The following is a 27,479-nucleotide window of genomic DNA, read 5'->3' on the forward strand; positions in this document are numbered from 1 at the left end:
TGGTAATTTTGTGGGCAACAGTCATTTTTTTGTAACACAAAGGTTACCTTGTAACCCAAAAGAAATATAGAACACTTGTAAATAGCATATGTTCTTACAAATATAGAGATACATTATGTAAAATGTGGGTTTGCCATAGACCTACTCATCATAATAACTCTTTAAGTCATGGGACACCCTGAAATAACAATAGAAATCTGTGTGTGCATGATGGATAACAAAGAAGGTGCTAATAGGGTGTATGAAAATTAAATAAAAAAAATAGTCATTTAATGATCCACAACCTATTACATATAAATCAGTCGATAACATTGGAAACTGAAACTAGAAACTAACCATGTCAAATCAAGATACTCCTAAAAGTAAGGTAAGTTACCCCTTTCCCAATACTATTGTAAGGAACAATTTATGTATTTTATTTTAATTTAAGTTTATATGTTCTTGTTTCCAGCAGTTCATTGTTTAGTTTTTTTTGTTTTTCTTGTTTCCAGTACAGAGCTAGTGCTTTGTGTACCTGGTTGCTTAGCTAGTCTCCTCTTCCTGACTAAAGACAATGTTACTCCACTCAAGAATGTTCCTTTTTCTTTCTTTATTTTAAATAAATTACTAGGTTAGGTTCCTTGGTAAATCTGCCTAGTTTTAAAGTAAAAAGACTAGGTTTCAAGGCTAATTGTATTGATGGGGTGGCACAGGAGTAGTGCTGATGCTTCAGCACACTGTTTGCAGACCCCCCACTTGCCGAGGCATGTGCCTATGGAATACAGCTCAGCAAGACTCCTGGTGGGAGGCAGATGGTAAGTCCTTATACTTTAGAGCTCTGCAGATGGTGTCATCAAGGCTGCTTTTTTTTTTTTTAAGATTCTTCAGCACAACTACATTCTCTTTAGAAATGCGAAATTACAAGTCACTTTCACTAACTCCTGGCCATGTGCAGAAACTGAGTGTATAGCTTCTTAGAAGGAGACTACCCAGTAGATACGTCAAGGCTGACAGGGCACTTGCAGCAAGAAAAATTTGTAAAATAGTTTATTAGTAGTGATGAGCGATTCTGTCCCGCGTACTCGATTTTTTGACACAACCGTAACTTTTTTTCTCACTCAATGAATTTTTTGTAGCTCCAAATTTTAGTAGCAGTTTCGTAAAAAAAAAAAAATCGCCAATGGCAAAGTGCAGAATTTCACAGCGAATCTATGCCTGCTAAAAAAAAAAATTGCTCATCACTGTTTATTAGATGTTTAGACCTTTAAATTAGACTTTTTTTTCCCCTATGCTCTTTGTTGTTGTGAACACAGCAACAGCTAACTCTGGAAAGGATGTGTTAGCCGTATGTTTAAGATTGTAATTTGTTATTTACCTGTGCAAAAGTAGATGAAAGAGTTCAGTTGCTGGTTAGCTCAGAATTATCCAGTGCACAGCTGTCCTTCTTGAGCCAGAATATGTCCCTTCGAGAGATTTTTAAGGCTCCCAGACTGTTCAAGTGCTCCATTAACCTGTTGGCTGATAGATTGCTTATGGCAGCTACATTGGTGCATTTAAAGGAGAAGGAAAGGTTAAGTCACTTGGGGGTGCCAAAATGTTAGGCACCCCCAAGTGACTTAAATCGCATACTTTTTACCCCGGGCTGGTGCTGTTTTCTCCTAACAGGAGCACCAGCCCGGGGGTACAAGGTAAGCGATTTAAGTCACTTGGGTGTGCCTAACATTTTGGCACCCCCAAGTGACTTAGCCTTTCCTTCTCCTTTAAGCATCTATGTTACTAAAACAGCACCTGTGAGATGTACATCCAGGAGAAGAGTCACCCAAAGAAAGCTCTAAGTAGAAGAATGTTTAGGTAGCCATACACAGACCAACATTGGCTGTTGACTTGGTCACTATGTTGGCAGGTTATTTATTTTGCATATGGGGCCTAAAAGGACAGCCTGCCCAACCAATATCTGATTGCATATCAGACAGATATCTGTTGGACAGGCCTGAAAATCACATCAGGATGGATCTTTATTATAATTCAGTAGTTGGCCAGGGGGCCAAATGATCAAATTAGCCCATTTTGGTCACCCTGCAGGTAAAAACAAGCAGATAATTGTCTATATGGCTAGGTTAACATTATACTGCATAACTTGGAATAAAACACAGAGCAGAACACTCTGAACATATAGTCAAAGGGGCACAAAGCAAATTCAGGCAGCAGAACACACTAAGGCATTTTTTTCTGTGTGAAGGACATTTAGATCAGAGGTACTGAGACCAGACAGCAGTTAGTCAGCAAGCAGTTCACATAGAGAAGAGTCTGCAGTATGCCCAGGGGATGGAGAATCACTGAACAATACACAAAGGGGCTCAGTGAGCTGAGCGGAAAGTCTAAAAGCACTTCTCTTAGAGATCAACATGTCTGAAAGTAATGCAGAAATTGAGTAGTCACATGGTCAGTGAGTACAGGAAAATATAGTATTGTTCGCTGGAGCTGTGAAGCAGTGGAATGGAACAAACAGAGGGATTTGCAGCAAAAGATATAGAGGAAAAGCACAGGGAAGAAACCAAAATTAGACTAAAGCTAGAGACTGGCACTTCTAAAGGCGGCTAGTGAGATTAATAGAGCAGACCAACAGCTCAGTGAGCTCACAGGATTGGAGTTAAAATGTTAATGCACACAAGCTGATATTCACAGATCGGAGCGCACGCAGATTTTCAGAGATCAGTGCACAGGGGGAGCTGATAGTCATAGATGAGTGCACACAGGGAGCCAGTGTTCATGGATCAGTGCACACAAGGGAATGCTTGTCGCACACATGGAATATATTGCATACCGATAGTCCCAGATCAGTGCACACAATGAATCAATAACACAGATCAACGCAATTTGGAAGCTGAATTCGACCCATCAACCGATGCAGGAAGCTGATTTCAACAGATTTTTATACATGTAAACTGAATTATATGCAGATCAACAGGACACTGCACAGGACCTGTTCTTTTTAGTTTTGTACCCAGAATGTTGTCCATGTACCATGGTACTGATGTAATTATGTCCTTTGCGCAGTGAGTTGGTGCTCAGAATCCAGTGTCCAGGCTGCCATTAAATCACTTTAAATTTATAGAATATATTCCCTGGACTGCTTGAAGAATCTACTCATTACTCTAACAATAGAAAAGTCAAAGTTTGTATTTGGAGCTAGTTTTCATTTTAGATACCATAACCTTTTAAGAAGGTAGTAGTAAAGCTTTTAAAAATGATAGTGGTTGGACTCTCATGCTATTAACTGATATGTCTCAAATTAAATTGAAAGCTTAGATTAATAGGCAGACTGAGTCATTTGGCATTTGTGCTGTAATATGTCCGTTTCTCTAATTGCATTGAGGGTAGAACGTACACATTTTTTTCTGCAAATTTAAAAGCCATTACACCTCTAAAGCTTTAATTCCTTTCATAAAAGAAATTACATTTTAGCTTGTTTTAGATGTGAACAAAGGACTCCTGTTCCTGCACTATGTGCCCTAGAATGCAGTGCACGCTAATACGCCACTTAAATCAAGCAGCAACATTCAGGTGTTCCACCCTGCCCAATTCATTGTACATACTGGTAGAGATTTATAACACACACCAGTGCACACAGAAAGCCAATACTCACAGGTCATTTCAGAGAAGTACAATGAGAGACAGATCAGAACTCTAAGGCAGTTGTCATACAGAAGCTTGGAATTATGAATGATTGTGTATAAAAGAACCTGTTCAGGATCAGGGGAGACAAGTGTCATGTCATAGGATCATCTTTTAATAGGACACCACAGAGATCAAATATTGGGTTACAGACTCTGTTAAGTTACATGACTTTGCATGAATGCCCATAGGTAGCAATAATAATAAATCAAGCTAGAGGAAACCGTTTTCCAAGACCAGGGCACAGAAGGACATTTTTTAATACAAATAGCCACAGCTCAGTGACTTCTCATCTGTCAGTATAGTGCCAGTGCTAAGTACCTTCTCATTTGTTTGAGCAGTGCCAACACATTACAGATTCTTCCTTGGTAGTATAGTGCCAGTACATTTTCACCTCTAAGTACGTTGCAGGTTTAAACATCTAAAATAGAAAAATGGAGCAACACACAAAAAAAAACCTATTTCATATCATGAAACAGTAATGCAATGTTACATGGGTTAGTACTTACACATGAAACTAGCAGCAAACCTCAGGTACCATAAGCCTAGGTATGGAAATCATTTGGGAATTCAATCAGCATACTGCCCTACCAGTGTTTTAAAACCCAGAGGGTAAGACTTAGTATATTGGGTTTTCCCATGTAAATTAAAATTTTAGGAGCAATCTTTGTCTTTTGTCCCAGAATCCCTTCTGCTTTGCACACAAATGAGGATGTCTCTATTCTCAACCAAAATGCTTTCATAGAAATAAACAGTACAGCGATTTAATTTATAACTGTATTTTATTGCATAGATGAATTAACAATACTAGCAGAGGCAGATGTTTTTAATGTAATAGAGACCATAGAATAACTTGTTTCTGTTGTAATGTGTGATATTAAGAAGATATTTTCCTTTACCTAAATTACGCAGCAAAAGAAAATTCTATGGATATCATAAATATGGAATCCAAACCCTTCTTGTTTTTATAATATAGCTCTCATATATAAGAGTCAAGTACAGAATACAAAGGTAGCTGACAGGCTAAAGTCTGTGCATGCAGGGAGCAAATAGTAATAAACCAGATTACATAATCACAGATAGATGCATTCGGGGAGAATAGTGACATTGGTCCTGTTGCACACTGGGATCTGCTTGTCATCTGCAGTGTCTCAGTTAATTGAGTATCACTGCATGTCACATGTTGGTGCACACTGGGAGGTGCTGCAGTGCACACTATAAATTCTCAAGTCAAGGCCACATGCACACACAGAAATGAGGGTTCCAAATGGGTGCACACAGGAATTAGTGCTGTGTAGGCAAGTGAGCATTCAAACTCAGGGCACAAGTGCCTGCAGTAAAAAGTGAGACACATGCATATGAGTCTAGGGGATATTCCATATTATACAGAGAAGAGAGAGTCACAGAACAGTGAGCACAGGCTTTTGACAGCCAAGCGTCAAACAGGCAGAACTAGGAGCAATTTTGCAGAGAGTGAACTGGCAGTCAAATAGCATTGCCGACTAAGAGACTGAGATCTATTATAATCCCTGCAATAAACAGGCCAACGATGTGCTGCTTTTCCGCTCTATAAGCTTTATGGCAGGTACCATTTTATCGAAGCATCCAGGAAAACGAATATGGTGCCAGATGAACAGTGAGCAAGCTGAGCATCTGGCAGCATCAATTCTGCCACACCTGTTGCCATAGCATCAAGTGTCATGGAGAGCTGCAGGGCGGAGATGATTGTGTTATATTCTTTCCACCTTTGTGCCAGAGGAGCCCATGTGTCTATCCTAAGGGAGTAGAATGACGGAGGAGGGAGAGGAAGGGACTATCCCTGTGGGGACGCAACAACTTCCACACATACATCAGACTTAATAGTCAAAACACAGAAAGAGAGAGAAAGAAACAAAAACACAAAGAGAAATTTGATTAAAAAAAGAAGCACAACCACATACCCTGACAGCCAAGGCTAGGGCTAGAGCAGCGGTTCTCACATATTTCCGATGGTCTTAGGAATAATTTTATGGTTGGGGGGTCAGAACATGAGGAACTGTATTAAAGGTTTGTGGCATTAGGAGGATTGAGAACCACTGGGCTAGAGAATCATGTAGCTGCAATGTGGTATTGCTGAAGCACTTTCTGAGGGTGGAGAGATTGCCAACATAGTCTGTCCAACTTGGGATGTAGGAAGCTGCAGTACAACAGCAGATGAGGGGCTGGAGGTTGGACATGCTTAATGTATATATTTATAATACCTTACAATCAAACATATCTTACATTATGACTTGTCCTTTGCATCTTTTACATTTTCCCCCTAAGGGTCCCCTGTGGAGCCATATTTGTCCTGATTAAAAAGGAGAGCACTCCTATGCAGAATTACTGCTGCAAATTTTTTTATTGTTGACTACCAACGTGTTTCCGGCCTTACGGGCCCTTGTTCGAGTGTATCAAAAAACAGAAACTTTGGCAGCAATAAAGCATTTTGCAGCAGCAGTTCTGCATATGAGTGCTCTCCATTTCTATTAATTAATTTTTTACATACACTGTCTGACCTATGGGAAGTCTAAGAGGATTGATGCACAATAATCTTTTGTTTTGGTAGAGAGCTAGAATCTCTATAACTATTGTCCGGACGAAAGCCAAAGGGTGCAGGAAACTGTAGTTGAACAAAAGATGCAGGTTTAACATGGATTAAAGGTTTATGAGACTGGGCAGTGGATATGAAATAGAAAATAAGGTTAATCAACATAGTCCAGAAGTAAAACTTCTCAGAGACCGTACATTTGTAAATTCCAAGTCTGGACATTCTTTGCAAGTCACTCTTTTCTCATTCTAAAATGCATATCTCCTGTTTTCCAGCTAAAGCTGGCCATACACATAACGATTTTTCTCTCCTTAACTTAATTTCAGTGCGATCCGACAATTCCGTGAAATTGTTGTAAGGTTAGGGGGCACCGAACAATTGTAGATCTAGCGATTTTTCATCCAACATCGGTCAGAAAATCAATTGGGCAGGTTTGAAAATTTTAATTTTTAACAATAAAATGTATCCATTGTCCAGTTGTTTACAGCAGGGATTTCCAACCTTTTTAGCCCCGCGGCCCGGTAGGAGGCACAAAATCTTTTACACGGACCGAGGGGGGCAGGGCGCAGCGCGTAATACATGCGACGCGCTGGGGGGGAGGGTCGCTGCGGCCCACTGCCATGCCGTCCTCGGCCCGGAACTGGTCCGCGGCCCGGCGGTTGGGGACCCCTGGTTTACAGGGCCAAGCAGGCAGCTTACTACAGTTTTCCTAGCTTCATGTAGACAATATCGATTGAAATGGTCGTTTTCGTTGATTAACAAATGTAACCATCATTTCGAGATAAGCTTGGTTGTACAATGAAAAGATCTTTTAAAAATCTACACATGTATGGCCAGCTTAACTCCACATACAAGCACATAAATGCAATCAGGACCCTGCATTTTGCATCTCAGGACACTGGCAGTTTTACAAGATGAGCACACATTTAGATGATTTTTTTATTTCTTTGCTGCTTTCATTTCATATCATATTAAAGGTTTCCATGGTGACATTAGCAGTAGCGATTTGAAGCCTTTAGGCATCAAACTTTTGTCGCTATTACTTAAAACAGCTGGATTTTTATCGTTGCTTTTTTTGGTCTCCTTATATAAGTGATATGCCAGGGCATGTTTGTAGCTCTTTAGATTAACCTAATGGCCAACTTTCCCATAGTGTAAAACAGATTATGCCTGAAGTACTTTTCTTCCGCCCTGGGGTTCTTTGGCTGCAACCAAACTACAAAACCCAAAGTCGTAGTCTTGTGGTACAGTAACAGCTGGATGGGGCAAAGATTAAAAGGGTCTGATTTATATAACAGTTTCTATTTTATCTGCCATTCAAACCTATTTCATAGCTTGAAACCTCTAGTATGCAATCAGTGTCAGGATGATGCCAAGCTGTGCTTTGTCTCCATAAGCAATGTTCACAATGCAATAGCCAAGGTCCAACCTTTGTATTAGGTTGCTTAGAATAAGCCCTTGTGTACAGCCATTCACAAAGACCTTAAAATATCTAACAGGCACGTGGCAAGTGATTTGTGCAGTTTCTTTTCAGACAGACTAATACAGTGATTTCTTTTTAGACTTGATACTTTTTCATCTATGTGCTTTCAAATCCAGTGGCAACCCAACAGGGCATGAAGCATGGCCAAGTGTGGATACCTTCAGAAGAGCTGCTAAATTAGACTTGGTGTGTTGCAAAGCCTTGGAGAGTGTATTGTGCCGGATGCTTTGAATTAGAAAAATGTATTAGCAATGAAAAATGTAGACTTTATTTAGAAATAATAACTGCTGTTCTATGAAAGCAGCAGCCCCTTTGACATCATTACGTACATTGCGACCTCACCAGAAAGCACAAGACCTTAAGAGACCTGTAACTTTTCTAGAATCTGCACTAAAGATGTTTTGCATGTTTCTAAATTTGGTTATCCTTAAACTGTTTCATGTATAATTGTGCGCAACTCAGTAGGATTCTTAGTGGATTCTAATTATTTTATGCTATAGTGTTTTGTGTTCTTTAAGTGCTTGGCCAGCAGAGGGATTTCATGGGCAGGTCTGGGGCACCCAATTTTTTCGTTTTAGAAATGCCTTTAAGTCAGGTGCTAAACATTGTGCAGGGGCCTCTACTGATCTCTGTCTTTAGACATGGGTAATTTTTTAACCAATGCAAAGTTAGCCAAATACCAGATTAGCAGTATGATAATCAGATTCATTCTGTGGTAATGCAGAATTAAGTAGACTGCATAGATATTTGCTCAAACTCATAGGCGGCCATTTAATAATGGTCAGATTTTTTTTCCGATTCAAATTTTTTAGCGCTAAAAGTCACCTAGAAAAAAACTTTTTCAAGAGTTACGTTGCAACAAAACTTCAACAATTCCGAATCTGAAAATATTCCATCTAAAACTTACATAGCTTCGAATTGTTAGAGGTAGTTTGATTTTTTGTGACAATTTGTAAAAGTTGAGTTTATAATGCAACAGTTTTCGCAACTTTTTCCTGGACATAATTTCAGTTTAGATTTTTTAGCAAATGTCAGTGGAAATGAGTTTCTTTGCATTTTTACTCACTTTCCATATGTGGTTTTAATTGTGATGATTCATTTAGATAATCCTTTGGCTTGCTTTCGGTTCAAGGGCTGCTATATCTTAAATGTTGCTGTTAATCTGTGGTTTCTACAGGAGAATACTTACAAACAGATATCTGAACCACCCTATTATTCATCAGGCAAACCTATTAGCCTGGCATACCTGAATTACGCAGGCTTTCTTAGCTTAGCTCTTTTCCCCCACCCCCGGTACCACAGAGACAATAATGACGTCCAGGATGGGATAGAACAGGCCACAGCTTTATTAACAGAAAATATGTAAATATATACAAAATAATAATTTATAAAATGATCAACATTTTAACAATAACCATACATGTTATGCCCATTGGAATGCTTGCCCACTCCAAACCACCAACCATGCCTGCCTGCCATGCCAGCCACCTTCCGCAGCAGCTTCAGGTGGGCAGGTGAGAGCAGGCAACCAGAATCCACTACTCTCCTGGGACCCTTGTCCGAGGAGCTTACCATCCACCTTTTGACACTTGTGTGCCAAAACTGGGGCTTGGCCCCCACCTTCCAGCAAGCATTCCTACTGCAAGCTGTGACTGCATAAATGAACCCCTCCCCAACCCAGTCCACCTTGCTTGTGTTCAAGGGTGGGTGGGTGGGACAATGCTCCTTGACTCTCCATAATGTAATGGTACTGCTTCTTCCTCTGCTGTCAAGGCTCCTGCTACCTTATAGGTATGAAGCACCCTTCCAACATTTGAAAAATGCAAAGAGGGACAAAAATGCTGCACTCATTTTTGCGCCCACACCTCCTAAATACCACTCCCATTTTACAAAATGTCAGGTTATTTAAAGTTTGAACATATTTCTGGGGGTTTTGGGGTCTTGTTTTATGTGTTATTACAGTTTTGCTAAAAAGAGGGAAATTTCCCCTTAAGCTGCAAGTCTCAGTTCCCCCTAGAGACCTGTTTATCTTATTAGTTACACACTTATTAGTGTTGACTGTTGAGTATTCCGGACTCTCTGCCAAAAGCCTACTTATCTAATTAAGTTTGAGACACTTTGTATGGAAATGAAGGACTTATTAAAAAGAATATGGGGCTATAGGTTGAGCTGTTAAAAGTGAGACTGTCCCGTGAAAATAAGGACAGTTGGGAGGTATGGCCTGGGTGCACAGCCCCAGAAGTGTATCTGGGGCGATAACAGAGAGTTTAGGACACATTGTGAGGCCTAGTAATCTAATTACTTAGTCACAATTCAAAAAGGCCTTAGGTTACTTTGCTTATTTTTCACACGTTCTCAGGGAACTATTAATATATATGTGTGCGAATACACACAAACGCTTTCAGGCTTGTGTGGGTTGTGAAGCTATATTGTATATGTATCTCAAAAGGCTCTTGTACTACATCTCCATTGTGTCGATCTATTGATCTAGAAATACTGGGCAATACTTGTGCTGGCAGAGTTTAATAGTATTTGTGTACATGCTGGACACCATCACTGATCATTTTCTACTGTTTTCACCCGTCTTTCTGTTAGAACTTCTAGCAAGGTGATTTTAACAAAAACAAGGTCACCAAAAGAGCGAATCTTACCATGTATGGCCACTTTTGATGAGGCTGCCAAATGAGCAAATCTTTCCCCCAATATGCCCCCCTTGGGTGGGTGATATTATGCTAATGCTCTAGGGTCAAATGATCACATTGCAATGAAGGGGATAAGAGAAGTTGTCAAGGACGGTATCAATGAGCCAATGTGGTCCACGATCCCACAGAAAAGTCCGATTGACATTTTGGCCAGATATTGGTCTGTTGCCTATTGGAGTGCCCCATACACAGATAAGCTGCCAAACTGGCCTGAAGTACTGATGTACTGAAGTATAGACACCTTAAAATTTAGAAGTAAAAGGCTTTAAAACTGACCTCTTCAAGAAAAATACCCTAAAGCCTTTTGTCTGCCTACCTGAGATAAGCTGTTATCTTTTAGCATCAATATCAATTTTTGTGTTTTGTTTAATGTGCAGGGAGTTTGGTCGCTGGAAGGTAAAGAACATGGCCTTGGAAAAGAAAATATTCCCAAGCCTAACGCTCTCTCCTGAGTTTGTCAGGAACATCCGACTTTTGGGGAGGAGGCCATCTCTGTCTCAAATCACCGAAACCTTGATTAAAAAGTATGGGACACATCTTCTGCTCTCTGCTGTATTGGGAGGTGAGAATATATTACCATAATGTACAGTGTTATTTTATCTATGCATATTTTATTTATTTGTTTAGACCAGATGCTTACTTCCCAGCATAATGTATTTTGGCAATTTTTGGGTCATATAGCCTTTATACATTTTGAAGGTTACGTGTTTCCAATATATGGGTTATATATTTTTTATCATTATTTATTAGATTATTAGTAGATTCTGCATTCTGCCACTAGGTGCAGACTGTGAAAACTTCAAACAAAGAAAACTTATGATAAAATCCATGAAAATGTATAATTTTAACACTGTTAAAAATGCCTACGAAAATAATAGCAGAAGCCAAAAAATTAGGTTGTTAATTGCAAGTGTATAAAGCTAAAATAGAAATGTGTCTGTTTAATTTTCCATTGAGATCTATTGATTTAGGACATTGAAAAGCATAGGCTGGTGTGCCTACCTTGGTGCTCAATCCAGGACAATAGAGAGAAGTTATCACTAGCGTTGAAAGTAAAATTGCACACTCTATGCTAAAAGAGCAAATTCTGTTTAAAAAAATATATATAAAAAATCAGCTTTTAAAGTTCCCAGGGGTGGCTTTATGCTTTAAACGTGTAGTGTTTTTTTTTTTCTTTAAACTATTTTCATAAATAATGTCTATGGATCTATGGTAGGGCTTAATAATAATGAAATATGTCCTTCTAGGCAATTATTCTCCAAGCCAGCAGTATGGGTCCATCAGAGTACACCCCTTTTCTCATATAGCTAGACATTCATGTCTGTGAAATGGGGGAAATGGCTGCCTATAGCCTCACTTGAAATGCATGAAAAAAAAACAATCATGACCTTTATTAGCAAATTTACATATAGCAATGGCATATTCAGTCTATTCACCGCAAATCTCACAGGATTATAATGGTCTTTTATACTCATGTCTTGTCTTCTGAGCTTGGAAACTAGTGACCCCAAGGAGGATATGCATCCAATAATAAATGTAAAGAACGCAGTCATTACTGACTGTATAGATGTGCTTGCAGCTGGAGAAAGCTATGGTTTTTATTACATATTCCTACATCATTGATCTGAATATAAAGTTTACCTATAATAATCAATGGTTCAGAACTGCAATCTTACATCTTCAAAGAGAAGGAGGTTGGTGTCATCCCCGATGAGTTTGGGCATATCTCACTGGGCTGATTCCTGGCAAAATGATAAACTGTAGACTAAAGAGCATATTGGCAGGGGTTAAAGATTTGTGAACATCCAGAAGATACTGTATCTTACTGGCATATCATCTGCATTTTAAAGAAAGGTAGATGAAAGACTGTTAAAATGTAATAAACATAATATTCTGAGTCTGATATAGGTGGAGCAATTGATACTAGCAGGTCCAGATTTGTGGCAATTTTAGGGGCGGCATGCTGCCCAGCCACACCTGAACTTTGTTCAAATACAGAGCACTGGGGTCTAGGCACGCTGAAGTTTTTTGCTTGTCCTGTCCCCAGTGCTCTGTGTGTGAGCAAAAGAATGTGTTAGGGCACAATCCTGAGGATGGAGAGGGTGGGGGACAGGGGCGGCCTTTGGGTGCCGTGTTTAAAAAAAACCGGTGCTGATACTCAGTTTACAGAGGCTACTTCCCTTGAATGGATTACCTCCCAAACTATCCAGGGGGAGACAGCGATCTTTAATTTTTTTAATCACACCTTTTATGCCCATGAAATATCACTACTATTGCTATTATTAGTAAATACACCTATTAATAAAGTGCCAACATATTCTAAGTGGGTGTATACATTGACCGTATTACATTAAAAAAAAAACCCAATAGAGTTTACAATAGTTTTATCCTGTTCTTCCCAAACTCCATTTAGATTTTGTTTTTTTATTTTACTTTTGGGGTATTTTAGTATTGTTTTTCCTTGTATGCAGTGGCATAAATACAGATGACCCTCTCCCCCCCCCCCCCCCCCCCCCAAACATCTTTGTCGGTCCCAATATAAACCTTTAGCTGCACGCATGCCAGGGCCACCACCAACCATACTGTCCCAGTTTGCTCGCTTACTTACCCCAAAGCATGTATTGTATTTGACCTGAACAGTATAATAACTGAACCCACCCCTGTCTTCAGTATGTCAGTATGTATCTGTTAGCTGAGCAGTTATAAGAGAACTATCCTTTTATTATTATTATTATTTTTAACATTTATTTATAAAGTGCCAACATATTCCGCAGCGCTGTACAATTGACCACACTATCACTCACATCCAGCACAAGCACTATACATTGTTGCCTTTAAAGACTGTACAGTAGATGTTTATACATGCTTTTTCTTTATCTACATCTTTCTGGCTGCATATATGACATAATGTTAAAGGGCAATTGGGGTTTCTTACATGATTGCATCACTGATTGCAGTGAATATGTGCATACATACATATATATATATATATATATATATATATATATATATATATATATATATATATATATGATATAGGTCATTACAGTTGTCACAGGAGCTACCCATCCAAGATGGGTAGCTCCTGTGACAACTGTAATGACCTATATCATTACTACTATAGAGATGCTGAAACTTTAAGCCAGTGCAGTCAGCTTATAATATAAAATATGGCATTTCTAGCCATATTCATTTTTAGGGTTTAGTTCTCTTTTAATATATGCTAACTATGGCTGGCCTAGACTGCAGCTGGAGTAACTTTTTGACCTGAATACCATGAGTCTGAAGGGCACCACTAATATAAAATGTAGCCAACTGCTAATTGTTGGTTCTGCTTCACTATGAAAATGTCCAGAGAGATTATTTTCATCACAGTGACAATATCCCTTTAATTATCATGATTGTGCCTTCTTGCTTTTAGAATTTAAGCTAAAATTAGACTTATATTAAGGCATTGATGTCATGTAAATTATAGCCTTGAAGAAGGCTTCTTGAGATTACATTAAGTTACAGTATAGATGATGTTGTCTATAATTCACATGAACTCTTAGTGCTTCTTACCAGCTTTGTGGTGTTTACTGTTTTCAAGTACTAATTTACAGCATGATTGGCAGCTGGCAGGGAAAAATACATTATAAGGTTTCATTAACATGGACGACTTTGGTAAGAAAAATGCACTATAATAAAACTAGTTAATTTTCGTTCTTGATCCTTTTGTATAGTTCACATGTGTTATTATATTCAGTGGCTGTCATGAAGAATTTCCCCATATTCAACTTTTTCTGTGATGAAAAATTCAGCATGTATAGAATCAGTCCTGTTTAAAATAGAAATTTATTGGAAAAAGCATATACAGGTATGGGATCTATTATGTAGAATGATGGGCACCTGGGGTTTTCCGAAGAAGTACTCTTTTCATAATAACATAACATTCCAATTGGATTGCCTCCAATAAAGATTAATTATATCTATGTTGGGATCAAGTACAAGGTACTTTAATTTATAATTACGATAAACTTCATTTTAATCTAATAAATTATGGGAGAAGGACCTTCCTATAATTTGGAGCTTTCTGGATTCCATGTTTCCAGAAAACAGATCCAAAAGTGAAAATTGTGACATTTTAAACTATACTGCCTATCCACACTGGCCATACTTATACAGGTATGGGATCCCTTATCTGGAAACCCTTTATCCAGAAAGTTCCAAATTACGTGAAGGTCATCTCTCATAGACTCAATTTTAATCAGATTCAGAATGGTTCTATAATAATGAAACAGTAGCTTGTACTTGATCTTTGTACTTGATGTAATTAATCCTTATTGGATGCAATACAATCCTATTGGGTTTATTTAATGTTTATATTATTTTTTAGTAGACATAAGGTATGGAAATCCAAATTATAGAAAGACCCCTTATCCAGAAAACCCCAGGTCCCAAACATTCTGGATAACAGGTCCCATACCTATACTCAGACATGCCCCTGATCTGCTAAAAACCATACCCACTTTCAAGTAAGTCCCATCACTTTTTTGGGACAGTAAGTGTCCCACCTACAGTAGATAGGGACAATTGGGATGTACGTGCTTGAAAGCAAGGAGAAAAGCTAAGATAGAGGCCAAGCAAGACAGTAGAGAGAAAGAAATGTTAATTACTGTATCCACTGGTAAATACAGCAAAAGCAAACATTTTTTATATGCTTTTTTTCACAGAAAGAAGCATATAATGAGAAAAAAGGAAAGAGGCATATATGTGTAAATATTGGTATGCTAATTGGTTATGCTTTTGCTCAAGGCTGACCATTTTGACATTAGAGTTAACATCGCAAATTGTGTCGAGAGTTAGTGAATGTGGTGATTATAACATTTAGGAGCAATTAATGTTGTACCTGCTGTTAAATGTTTTTCCAGAATCAAAATGGGCAATATAATGGCAAGAGAAGAAATACATCTGTGTGTATTTATTTAATTGATTTTTTTGAAGCGTCCAAGATGCCAGAGAATGCCCTTAACAGTTCCAAAGATAGGCTGTATAAGTCTAAGCCATCATGCTTAGGGTGGCAAATGCAACTCAACTGTGTGTGCCGCTCATTTGCAATAACATGCATGAAATGCACATGGATATTACATAAAGAACTTATTTTTATTAAAATGCATTCTATCAAATTTAAACATTGATGTGGTCAAAAAATATTTACAGTCAGCTTATGGTAGACTCTATTCATGTAACCTGCGGCGAAGACAAGGAAAAAAATGACAGCTGAACATATTTTGGGTTGCAATCATTTATTGTTTTCTATTTCATGAGTTGACTTCTGTATAAACTTGACGAGACACAAAGCATGTTGGGTGCATCTTGCTCTTAACTGTAATTTCCAGAGCTCCGTTGGTTCTCCACGCCTGCAACATCTCCTATTTCTGGATATTTAACCCTTAGGGAGCCATTGTTTATCATGGGGATTAAAAATGTTCTGAGACCGTGTGGTTTTAGCAAAAGTGGAGATTTGCCACTCATTGGCTACAAACCTTCTAAAAATACAGTTTCCTTAACTACCATGGGGATTGCCTCATGTAAATCATTGTTGACAATACACTATAAGGTCCATGTGTTTGGCGGCCTTGCCATCTTTTCACTGATATGCCCATCTAAGGTGGGCGATATCATTCTAATCCCCTTTTGAATGGAAATATGAGCCTTGAATTGAGGACTCCATCAATGAGCTGGTGTGGCCCTCAATCCGGAAAATAGGAAAATCAAGCCTGCCCGATCAACATTTGCCCGTTTTTCGGCAACATATCAGTCTGGTAGGCCGTTGGAGGGCCCCATAATACATGGGTAGATAGGCTGCCATTTCGGTCCCCATGTATGGCCACCTTTACCTGAGGCAGTTCTAATGAAAGAAGGAATTTACAACCCTTGCTTAAATTTAAAATAATCTATTTTTAACTCTTTTTTTCCTTTTATTTAACATTAAATTTATACTTTAAATTGTGAAATCAGATATTTGTACTAATAAAGCCTGAATCGGTTGGAAAGTTTACAACCTTCCCAGCATGGTAATCTTTATATCAGTTCTACCTGACAAGTAATAATGCTTTCCATAGTGTTGTGCCGTAGGCAAGTAGCACATTTTGTAATGCATAGGTTTTCCCTTAACTTAATAACTACTTAAAATTTATGGCAGCAAATCTATTTCCCTTTACTAAGCACTATTCTGCTGGGATAGCATAATGGGATAGTATAATGGCCCTTTAAATGTTGGAAACTGTACTGGTAAGGCTTTATAACAGGAGATTTACTGAGCATACTAATCATATCCCAAACTGTTATCTTAAATGTAAATCCATAGCCCTAGACACAGATGCATTTTGCAATTCATTTTTGTTATTGGCAAGATAATGGATCGGTTTATTGAGATATACAGATAGAGCAGGCTCTAATGTGGCCATTCTTATCAGTGTGACATGCCCTTTTTCCACTTAGTGAATTGTGCACCTGTATAACCATTGACTAGATCTTTAATGCACCAATAAAGCCTAATATATGTGTATCTTCCTCTTATTCTCCCTAGCGCCATTCATGAAAATTTTTCTCTAAAGTTACAGCTGCCCTTTTCCCTAAAAATTATCTTTGCATCCATTTGAAAGTTACTCATAAGACTGTTCTGTGTCACAACAATTACTATTCAAGTCTCCTATATAATGAAATCCTTTCCCTAAGGAACACTTTTCCTCATTTTAGTGAATGATTTATTTAGAAATGCCTAGAGAATTAAACTGCTGCAGAAGGCCTGATTGACCCATTTGTTCTAACTGATGATTTCTAGTGGAACAGAGGTACCTCATGATGGACTTTGTAACCATCAAAGAGAAAATTTGATCAGAGCAGAGTGAGCTTACTCATTAGGGAGCAGTCCATTCCCTTTAATTGTGAGCCAAATGAATAAAGGTGTGTATGCTGCAATAATGAGCAGGTACTTACGATGGCAGATTGCAGACTAGACTGCAAAAAAAAAAAAATAGAATAGTGTGCTTGGAAACGAATCCCATTAAATCAAGCATATGTTTATTAAAGCTATAGCAGAAGTAAAGCATCATACTGAGCCTGGTTAGTGTCTACATTGAGTGCTGAGAACTTTACTGCATTGCTAAATTCATTAAAAGTTTCCAGTTTCTTTTACCTTATTAACTGTGCTGTGTGCCACATTTTGGCAGTTAATGGGGCTGTACAACCATCTGTTTCTGTAGCCTGATCAAGATCCAGTCCCTGTATGTAACCTATTTACACAGCAAAACTATGCTTACTGTGTTCAGTGCTCTCTTTCAAATAATCCCATTTATTTGACTTATTGCATGCTAAGACTCTACAGTTTTCTTTATTACTAACACTTCACTCAGATACAATTTACTTTATTACTAATTATACTTGGCTTTTTGATTTTGTATCTGAAAGCACCAAATCTTTCAGACTTAACAGAATAAATAGATACTTCAGATCCTCACTAAATAGTAGTGTATTTGGAATTTGCAAAATCTACTTTTCTTTGAAAGCTGCGTTGTATCTGCACTTCTAGTTTTTGACGACTCTAAATTTTAAAGGGTTTGTTTACCATCATAAAATTTTATTTTTAATTTCCTTTTGCTTTTTTATAATCCTAATGCTTTACCAATGTATTAATGGCTCACCTTGCAGTTATAGCCTTTCACTTATATGCCACTGACAGTGCTATTCTAAGCAATCTGCATTCATTTTCTATTTTTAATGGTTTCTGAATTGTTATAGGTTTTTTACTGCCAGTACCAGGACTTTAGCTGAGCAGTAGCGTCAGGGTGTCATCAGGTTAACTGACTATGTAGGCAGAACATTGTCAGTTAGGGTCGCTGACAGCCTGGTATTAGCAGTCTAAAACTACAAAATCTGGAGGTGCAGGACCTTTATTGACATCTGGAACTGCGCCAGATGAAGAGCTACAACCATTGATTTTTTTTTTGCACCAATAAGCCTGTGAAATGTATTTGTAAATGGCCTGTCCTAGCAAGTAAAAGCAGAGGGGGACCCTCTATATTTTATCTGTCATAGAGCAGATAATAAGTAAAGGGCTCCATTATTCCCCCTTGCACATTATTCCCCTTGAACAATTTTTTTACATACATGGAATCATAGGCACCTAAAGGGCATTTCATCATACTTCAAGCTCCAACTCTGGGAATGCCACAAATACAACCTGTAGACAATTAGCAAATGGGGGCAAGTTCTGCACTCATGTTCTGGCATAAATTGTACCTGGAGCAAAATGAGCAAAATTTTATATCCAGTGTATGGAAGAAAAAATACAGTACAGGTATGGACCCATTATCCAGAATGCACGGGACCTGGGGTTTTCCAGATAGGGGATCTTTTCATAATTTGGATCTTCCCATTTTAGGTCTACTAAAAGCCAATAGGTTTGTTTTGCTTCCAATAAGGATTAATCATATCTTAGTTGGGATCAAATACAAGCTGCTGTTTTATTATTACAGAGAAAAAGGAAAATTTATTTTTAAAAATTAGAATTATTTGCTTATAATGGAGTCTATGGGTTATGGCCTTCCTGTAATTTGTAACTTTCTGGATAACGGGTTTCCGGATAACTGATCCCATACCTGTATCAGTACTGTAATCAGTATGTGACTATTTTTGCATTTAGCTAATACTTTTTTATATGAACACACTTGTGCTCCAGTCTGTCACAGCATTATGCCTACTTGTATTTATCATGGTAGGGACAGGGACTTTGCATTTTCTGTTGCGCCAAAATTGATCCTATCCTGATATCCTGTCATACAGGGCAAATGTTGGACTTTCTTAGGATATCATAGTCATGTGCATATTTTTGTTTTAATTACCTTTACTACAACTATTTGTAGGTTTGTGTATTTATTTTTGTTCAAATGCACAAGTCAAACCTAACCTGCAGATCTGCATTCATAAATTGTCCAGCTGTGGGGAACCATAATCAAACAAATTGGCAATTTATTATGTTATCATTAATATGTTATAATTTGATCCAGGAATTCAGAATTTTTTGTTGTTGTTGTTGTTTTAAACATTGCCATTATATCCAAAAAATTTAAGGCAGAGTCAGTCCAAAAAATAGAACTGGGCTCTTCAGACAAATGGAGATATGTAATACATGGCTCAGGAGCAACCAATCAGCAGGTACCATTTTGTGGTTACCTGTTTAAAAACAAACATTATTGGTTGCTATGGGTTACTGCTCCTGCCTTTTATTACACGTGGGGGTAAGTTCTTTGAGTAGCCTCATCCTCAGAACATTCCAGATTATTTCCTGTTTGGCCCATATACAGTGCACGGACCAGTATTCTCGTAAAGTGAAAATGTTTTAAACAAGTTAAACATCTGTTAATTGAGCATTATATATATATATTACATGTTTTAAATTCAACCAAGAATAGGAAAAAAAGTTAGTAGTGAGCTGGTGACCTTTCTCAGTAATTTCTGTACAAGTGGTTATTACATTTAGTTGTCCTGTGCTGCCAGTCATGCACCCTATGTGGCACTGAATTCTTACTACAACTGCTTTATATTTAAATGCATATACAAAACCCTTTAACTTTTTTTTGGAGTTACTGATTCATGAAAGCTACACACCATTTAAGACTCTTCTGGCTTACCCGGTTTACTCTGTGTCAATCAGTGTTGGTCTGGTCTTTAGACTGTTAGACGGGAACATTGATAACAGTTTATTTTTTAGCTGGCTACAAACAGTAGGTTAAATGTGTAAATGACATATCTTCTCCATAATTCATTCTTGTGTGAGATTCAGGGTTGTACTGTACATGACAAAACTTCCTTTGGGTTTGGAGAGCCAATATATATTTATTTGTGAATGAGAACCACCTGGAATGGGGTTTATTGCTTTGCTACAATAATTTCATGACTATGCCACATCTGGGGGTACTGAATATTTTGCCTGTGACACTGACAGACTGTCCCATAACTGTCCCATACAAAAACACTTTTTCTTGTTGAGTTGATATAACAACATTCTGTTCTTGCCTTTTACAAAGACCTTTATGTTCTATTTTTTTTTTATCTATTTTTTTTTAAGACTGGATGGCCAGGTTTTATGTAGTAACGTTTAAGAGGTTTCGAAAGATAGCCAGTGCATATATTTTTAATTATAAAGCTGGTAATCTGTCACTCACCAAGAGCAAGTCATGTTATTTAAGCAATCTACCTTGCAGGGAGTTTATAGTTGGATTCAGAAAGATAGAATATGTTTTAATTGTTCAGTGGTATAGAGTATAGCCAAATTCTAGAGCCAGATATACTGTATATATAACATACTTTTTCTATTAAATCACAAATAGTCTTCTCTTTTCACATTACAAGAAACCTGCCCATTTCCCTTGCCTTGTGTGTTGTGGCATATAGCTTGACGAGACCATCTAATCTATACAGTATATGATGATATTACCATTACAGTGTTGCTTATGCAAACTAAAAAGATATGATTTGACTACAGTCTGCATGACAACCAATTACAAACTGTTATTTTTAAACTCGTGCTTCTGTTACGTTCTGTCAGTAATGCTTAATAGCTATAAAGAACTATGTAGGAAGCCAAGAAAATGCTGATATATATGAAATGTGATGACAATTGTAGGCTGTGCCATTATATTATAATATATATTGCTTCACTTAAAAAGGTGACACTTTCATTGTCAATAGATAATGTGTTTATTTTCCCTTCCAGGGGAGGAGTCACTCACCATGTTTGTTGATAAGGGTAGGCTGAAACGAGAGGCTGTAGGACGGGGGAACACATCTGCCCCTACTCTAGATACATTACATCAACTGGCGGCTTCATATTTCATGGATCGGGAGAGTGCACTGAGGCAGCTACATCATATTCAAATCACAACAGGAGCCATAAAGGTACAAGGGCTGGGGTTTAATGACTACAGAAGTTGAATAAAAGCATTGTAGTGCTGCTTTAAAAGGAGGAAACCGGTGTGCTTCATAAAGTTCCCCACATTTTGTATGAGTAATTACTCTGACATATTACAACACATGTTGTTATGTAATGAGCTGTTGGCCAATTATTTTATTCTAATAGTGGGGATGTCTTATGTTTATGGAGCTTTTTGGCTGGATAGTGCCTTAAAGAAGAAGTAAACCTTTTTTTTTTTTAATCTTTAAAATAACTCTAAACAACCCCCAGAATAACATACCTTAGTCTCTGCATTCAGTCTGATCTGGTTTCTGATTTATAAGTTGAAATCCATTCCTATTCCTGTTCCGCAATCACCACCTCTTTGGCTACAGGGTAGTCCAAGGGGAAAGCCTTCTGTGCATGCCTGTCAGAGATGAAGCTTTCTGAGAATGCACAGAGAAGCAGAGGCCAGTGTGCATTGGCAGCAGCTTTTTTGTGCCCATACATAACTGCCTGGCTCACCTTGCATTCCCAGAAAGCTTCTTCTCTGTCAGGCATGCATAGAAGGCTCTCCTCTTCCATTACCCTGTATGAAGAGATGAGGAGAGCTGAACAGGAAGAGGGAACGGGGCCTCATGCTGTACCAGGAAGTAGAGGAAAGGAGCTGGAGATTTCAACTTACCAGAAACCAGATCAGACTGAATGTAGGGGTTATGGTATGTTATTCTGGGGGTTGTTTAGAGTAATTCTAAAGATAGAAAAAAAAAGGTTTACTTCTTTTTTAAAAACCCTTTGGTGGGATGCATATTTCAACTGCACAACCTTGATCTTTTGCATAAAAAGACAAAAAGTGCATCATGATCAGTCAGCAGTATTTTATGTTATTTTTTTATATTTGTATTTCAGGAATCATCAACACTGCCAATATAACATCTGCAAAAAATATGAAATACTTATTCTTTTTTTTGTAAGATCAATATTCTGTGTGCCCTCTGACTACTATTTGCCCTTAGGTGGCCATACACAGGCAGATTTAAGCCTAAAACTGATTCAGCAGCTTTTCTGCCCATGTATGGGGACCCCCACAGGCCTACTTGACCGATATCTGGCCTAAAATTGGCCAGATATCGATTGTGCAGGTTTGATTTTTTTTCCACCAGTTCATGGACTGCATCGGCTTTGACAGCTCCTATTCCCGTTGTTGTAATCTGATTGTTTGGCCCTAGGGCCACCTTTTATTAAAGGAGACATTTATATAAAGTTCAGTTATAAAATTAATTCAATTCAAAATGTGAAATGATGCAGAAAAAAAAGATGTTTTTAAAGCATTTTCTTTCCTAAAACTGTCATAATATGAGAGCTGCATGTACAAACTCTCAAGTCAGAAGCCAGAGAGAAATGAAAGATGGGAGTGTTGTTTCAGTCTCCCACAGGAAGTGGTCACAGCACTGACAGGCTTTACTCAACTGTAGCAGGGAAAACCCCTTCCAGTTTCCTCCTGACATCACAAAGCCCTCCCACCATATGCATATTCACTGCACTTTAAGTAGATGCAAAAGGTCTGGGTAGAGCACAGTTTTCAAGCAGTTATGGTCATATTTGAACCCAAAGGTATTAAAATAAAAGCACTTCTATTTTACATGGTTTAGTGCATTGTAAATATTCATGGGATATGTCCCCTTTAAAGACACTGGGGTTATTAATAAAGAAAAAGGAAACAAATTTAGTACAGTCTGAAAAAAATGTTTCTTTATTAGGAACTGTAATTGTTTCCAGTGTATAGATTGTCTTGCAACAAAAGTCCTAGTCCTCTATATTCTAAAGACTTCTAAACAGAATGCACATCAGTTCCACCCCTTTTTTGAATGGTAAGTGGAAGCTACCATTTTGATATGGACTGGAGAGGAAAGAGTCTCTTGAGGGGAAGGTCAGTCAATAGAGAGTTGAAGTAGTCAATACATGTCATAATGATTGAGTGAATTGGAATTTTCTCGCATGTGAGAAAAAAAATATTGTATTTCAGAAATATTTCATAGCAGTATATGACCTTAATTAGTTATTAATTGAATATGTGAAATGAAGTGCCAGGCTAAATAAAAGATAACTTCAAGGCACCAGGCCTAGGGAGAGGAGTTAAGAGTGGAGTTGGTATGTGACATTTCTAGCTTGCTGTGTGTGTTGGATAAGGAAAAGAGGGCCATACAAGGTCTTACAATGCATTACAGGTCTTATACTAGGTGAACATAAGGTTTTGTTAGAACATCCAAGTAGATATGGAAGACATAAAAGAAGTAAGAAATCTGGGATTAGGAGAAGAGGACTATACTTCAGTGCTATTGGAAATCATATGAACCATTGTTTAGTTGGCTGAGCGAGAAAAAATGCAAACAGAGTAAGGTGTATTCAGGGATGGAGGCAAGTGGCTAGTAGGATATTGCTAGCCCTATATACATTAAAGGGCATATTGGTTTTGAAGTGTTTAGTAATATCTTGTGTGTACTGAAGTGCATGGATGGGATGGATAAAGGAGAAGGAAAGGTAAAAAAAAGTAATCTTTGTCAGAAAGGTCTTGTAAGACTAGTGGGGCAGCAGCGGGAATGCCTGCAGCCTTCTCGTGCGCAGTAGTCTTCTCTTCCTCGGCGCGCTGTCGTGCCAATAAGTAATGTGCGCCAAAGATGACACGTCCCATTAAGTCAATAAAATTCCAAAATGCCTTTCTTTCTCCCTTTGGAATTTAAAGTAGCTAAGGGCAAACTCATTAAGGGCAGAGTGAGTATGTTATATTAAAGAGAGGTAGGAACATTAGTAAAGGATATGGGGAAGAAGTTAGAGTAAACAAAATGAAAAGAAGTGAATTTGCCATATGTAAATTTTGCAGCTCACTGTATGTGCACATCTAAAGAACTGGGGAGGGGTTAGAGGGAAGAGTGCAAGTTGAAATGTGAGCAGATTGTGTGATCAATAAAATGGAAAGGGTGTCAGTGAAGTTGGAAATTGTGCAGAATCTACAGCATATATGATCAAGGAAATGATCACTTGAGTGAGTGGGGGAATTAGACAGAGATAAGCCAATGAATAAATTTTAGAGAAATGGGGTAGGAGACAGCAGGGACACTAGGATTGTTAATGGGTATGTTACGTCACCAAGAATGGATGTGATGTCAGAGGAGAAGAAATATGAAAGCCAAGCAGCAAAGTTGTCACAAAAGTGTAATGCTGTAACTTCCCACCTTCCAGCTATGAGTGTAAACAAAGAGAGTAGGAGCACCAAATTACAACTAAAGCTGGCAATACACGGTCCGATATTACCGTACAAAACCTATTTGGTGCGTGTATGGTGGTTCGAAGAGGAGACCGATATTGCAAAGGCTGTGGATACCGGTTGCCTGGTCAGCCATTGAAAAAATCTACGTTAAGCGCTGAATCGCAGGTGGAGGTAGAATTTCTATTGTTCCTACCTCCATATCTGATGATTCAACCCTGAACATCAGTGGAGGGTGGGAATACATAGTAAGGTGGACATACACTTCGCAATATCGATCTTTCGTGCGACCATTGGTCCCAGAAAGATCGATATTGCTACCTGTATGGCCACCTTAAAAATAGTGCTTTGTGGGGGTGGGGAAAATCATGGGAAAAATGTTAATGCTGAAAATGGCTAAATACATAAAAAGGATATGAGTCTTGCACAGGTCCAGTTAGGTAGACCCGAACCGAACCTCTACCCGCTAAACTGCTCTGCTCCTTCTCTGTCCTTGGTGCCCAACCTACAAGTTGTCAACCTGACCCCTAAGGTCTTCGAAACTGGAAGTGATGTTCCGCCAGAGGTGGATTAACCAGATCAGGAGGAAAAAATTATCTTTTAACTTGAGGAGGTAAGAGAATGAGAGCATGCAATCGACCCGGCTAACCCAAGCAGGGTATGGACTGCCCACACGGTCAGAGAGTAGGGACTTTCCACCTTAAACCGACCACTTTGCAGGTATTCTGTGTGCACCTGTGGGTACCCAACCCACTACAGGACTCTAATATGAGATCCAGCAGCAGCGAATTAAGCAATCTTTAGTGGTGGAATATATCTCGACATGAGGAACACCATTACTTGTAATGGAAAAGGGGTGGGTCATTTTGCATCCTGTTGAGCAGAATGCACCAGTAAATCCAACATCCCTTGTACTGTAGTTGCAGTAAGTATATTAAACCAGAAATCTCATGCAAACTAAGTGATGGTTTTTTAGTTATTATTACTGTTATTAATAATAGTTTATGAATTAGCTGTAGACAAATCACTGCTGAGATGATAAAGTTGTATTTAATATTTAATACCTCCTCTGAAGGGACACAAGGTTAACCAGTGTTGTTATTGGGGAAAACAAACATTTGTGGGATATGCAGCTCCAGGGTACTGTATTATGGGAATCAAAAGGGCTGTATGAAGTGACCTGTCTCTTCAAAATTATTTGGCATGTTTACTCTGCAAGGGGCTTTGTTATAAGAACATTACCTTGCAGTTGATTATCTGAAAGAAGTTTCATTATCTAAGCTATTCCCTGATGGTATTTTAAGATGAAATCAAGAAGTTAATGGAATGCAATATTCTCCAGATATGCTGGTAATAAAAAGAAAAGGTCTGTCCTTCTGCAGCCGTGTATGTAACATTTTCAGATGCATATCCCTGCCTTACAGGTCTTACAATCTAATTTTGTTGCTTGGGGTGCAGGAAGATAGAAAAAGAACTTCATGTCACAAGAAACCAACACTTGGATTTGTACCAGCTTAACTCAGATGCAATGATGTTAGCCATAAATCTTTCTCTGCTAAATTCTATCTACAGTGAAAGGAGTGTGCATGCACCTAGATGAATATTCTTTACTCAACAGCTGTCATTTTTAACCCTTAAGCAAGAGTTTCAAAACAAAGAAATATGTTAAAGGAAGTAACTGAATTAAGTGACCTTTTATAATAGGCATATGATCTAACGGGAAACATATTCTTGTAGTTTGTGTTGCAATTTGTGTTTACTTCGATCCAGTTTATTTCTATATGAACCACTAAGCAGAGAAGGAGAGGAACAAAGTGTAAAGGTTGGGGCAGATAATGTGTCCTTGCACCAATCTGAAAGCTTGCATCCGATTTACAACTGACTGCAACTGGACTGAAATTTCATAGAGTCTTAGGTTTGGCAGGGAAAATAGCAAGTTTTTATTCTACACGCAGCATTATTTGCTTTCAAGTATGAAGCACTTTACACTCATAAATATTCCTCATCCTAATGCACCACAATGATTTTGCTGTTTTGCAAACTCTGTGCCTTTTCTTTGGACAGCAACCTAAAGCTGGCAATACAAGGAAATATCCTTTCCCTCAGCCAGGTTCATACAGACAGCAACAAGAGGTCCTCTGCACTCACCCATTATCAATATATAGGACATTAAGACATTCTGTGCATTAAGCTACCAAGCAGTGGCCTCCCCTTTAAGCAAAACAGCGATTGTTTGTCCATATATTGCAATATACTTTTAGCTGGCCAACTACGTCAAAGTCATCCCAGGTCTGGTCAGTCGTACACTCACTTTTATCTGACTCATTAAGAATTCTACTGTTACAGTATACATTTAACAAAGGGACTGAATTTTTACTGCAACTTACTTGATTACAAAGTTAAAATCCCCAAATGGTTTATTGGCTCACCTGGAGCTGGGAAGGGTGGGAGGTTGCCAAACCAGAACATTTTTCCAAATTTTGACATCCATATTGTAGGGTCAAATAGGCTGTTGCAGAATGAATGTATTGGCCAATAATAAGATTTCAGTTTGGGAAGGCTGAATTCATGCACAGTGTACCCACCAGGCCTATTTGATGTTTAAACAAGTGCACTCAGATTTTAAGGGAAAACTATTTTGGTCCTACAAAAGGGCCACATGTCCAACTTTGTGACAGAATTGTCAGTGTAAAGGATCTTTTATACAGCTTTATGTATGCAACTCTCCCATTTCACTTTTAGGTGATCTTTGTCTTCCCTGCCTCTTCTAAAATTACCTGAGCATTGCACCACCCCAAGCTAAAGATTCCCATGGCATATATATATGGTTGCAGGGGCTTGAGTGGTCATATGAGGATGTGCTTGTAACA

At 38.3% G+C, this 27,479-nt stretch overlaps 1 protein-coding gene across 1 annotated transcript in view; it reads left to right on the plus strand.

Annotated features, from left to right (window-relative positions):
* Positions 1 to 27,479, plus strand: part of brinp2 (BMP/retinoic acid inducible neural specific 2) — a 105,615-nt gene that overhangs the window by 23,240 nt on the left and 54,896 nt on the right. Inside the window, exons 3-4 of the mRNA XM_031900965.1 lie at positions 10,786 to 10,970; positions 21,168 to 21,349. Coding sequence (XP_031756825.1) covers positions 10,786 to 10,970; positions 21,168 to 21,349 — 367 coding nt within the window. The remainder of the gene's footprint in view (positions 1 to 10,785; positions 10,971 to 21,167; positions 21,350 to 27,479) is intronic.

Source organism: Xenopus tropicalis, chromosome 4 (genome assembly GCF_000004195.4).
Source record: "Xenopus tropicalis strain Nigerian chromosome 4, UCB_Xtro_10.0, whole genome shotgun sequence".
NCBI classification, from domain to species: Eukaryota; Metazoa; Chordata; class Amphibia; order Anura; family Pipidae; genus Xenopus; species Xenopus tropicalis.